A 1,361-nucleotide genomic window follows, 5' to 3' on the forward strand; every position below is an offset into this window, starting at 1 on the left:
ATCGTGTGATATAGTATGATATGGTGTGATATAGTATGATATGCTATGTTAAAGTTATGGTATGATATGGTACTGTAATGTATGGTACGGTATTCGGTATGGTTTTTGGTATAGTTTTGGGCTGGCAACGTCTTTGATAACCACGATATTTGTCATTTTAGGAACGCTTTCAACGACTGGCCATTCGACAAACTTCGTCTTGTCAATTGAAGTCCCAAGCAGCAAACTCCAACAGCATTGGATTAAACGCGGTGTTGCTTTGATGTGTGCTTTAAATTATTAATCAGCACTGTCAGTTCCCTGCGTTCAAAGTTATATATTTCTTTTTCTATCGTAAAAACTCATTCGTACTTTTGTAGTTGATATAATTCGTAAAATGTATAGATATTTTATCTGTGTATATAAATTTTTGTATAAATACAATTAATATATAATACTGATTTCAGAGAGCTCTATTCCAACGCGATAGGCATCTATACGATACGCAAATTTGCATACCTTACTTATCAGCGAGTTACGTATTAGACTCGGTCTAATTTTCTCTTTTACTTTCTAAATTGTTTTAATAAGATGTTCACAGAAAAATTGGCTGGAAAAAATCATCTGGAAAAATTGAAGTGATTTTCTCGTTTGTACGCGCCTTTAACATTTGATCGTGTTGGTCTTCAATCACAAAGATGATGAAGACTTTACCTCTGGCTGATCTGACACTCACTTTCCTGTGTAGACCTTTCTTCTGTATCACCCCCTATAAAGATCTTACCAATAGCACTCACTCCTCGGTGCTGACCTTATCTGGGACATTCGGCCTTGTTGCCTTGTGGCACTATACAGCCTGTTAAACAAGCAAGTCAGATCGCAGATAATTTTCCCCTGACCCTGACCCTGACAAGTCTTATCAACCTCTCAAGGCGTTTTCTTTTTTTTCTCGTGCGTACGGCCATAGTACGGCAAAGCAGTTATCGAGTTTTTTCTTCAGGCGGTGTCAAAAGTTGCTTATGCTGGCAAACCAGCGATTCAAGTTATTTGTCCCACGCATACATTGTACTAAATTGGAGTCTGACAAAAATATGTTGGTCAGTCGGGGGAGCCTATGTCACTTTTACTTTTCAATGAACATAGAAGCGTAGCCTGACAATGACAATGTAGTTTTGATATGCTAATATTTTGATGTTCATTGGCCGTGAAAATGAATTTGTAAAGAAACGAAAAATTTAAATACCAGTCAGCAGACTATATTGTCAGGCTGGTTAAACATCGATTTCGTGATAAGAAACACGATTACTATTTCATTGCCGTAATTTGTTTGGCGCGAAATAATTTGCATAGTACTGAGAAAATGATGGCCGACCGACTTCGGT

The 1,361-nt window shown here is 37.4% G+C and overlaps 1 protein-coding gene across 1 annotated transcript in view; it reads left to right on the forward strand.

The window, feature by feature from the left end:
- The window catches only part of LOC114531818 (dynein heavy chain 1, axonemal-like), a 42,014-nt gene extending 41,621 nt beyond the window's left edge, over positions 1-393 (forward strand). Inside the window, exon 80 of the mRNA XM_028553435.1 lies at positions 162-393. Within this exon, the coding sequence (XP_028409236.1) occupies positions 162-283 (122 nt within the window). The 3' untranslated portion in view covers positions 284-393. The remainder of the gene's footprint in view (positions 1-161) is intronic.
- Positions 394-1,361: the final 968 nt, after the last annotated feature.

The sequence above is a fragment of the Dendronephthya gigantea genome, unplaced genomic scaffold, assembly GCF_004324835.1.
Source record: "Dendronephthya gigantea isolate DGI-Jeju-01 unplaced genomic scaffold, DenGig_1.0 000074F, whole genome shotgun sequence".
Taxonomy (NCBI): Eukaryota; Metazoa; Cnidaria; class Anthozoa; order Malacalcyonacea; family Nephtheidae; genus Dendronephthya; species Dendronephthya gigantea.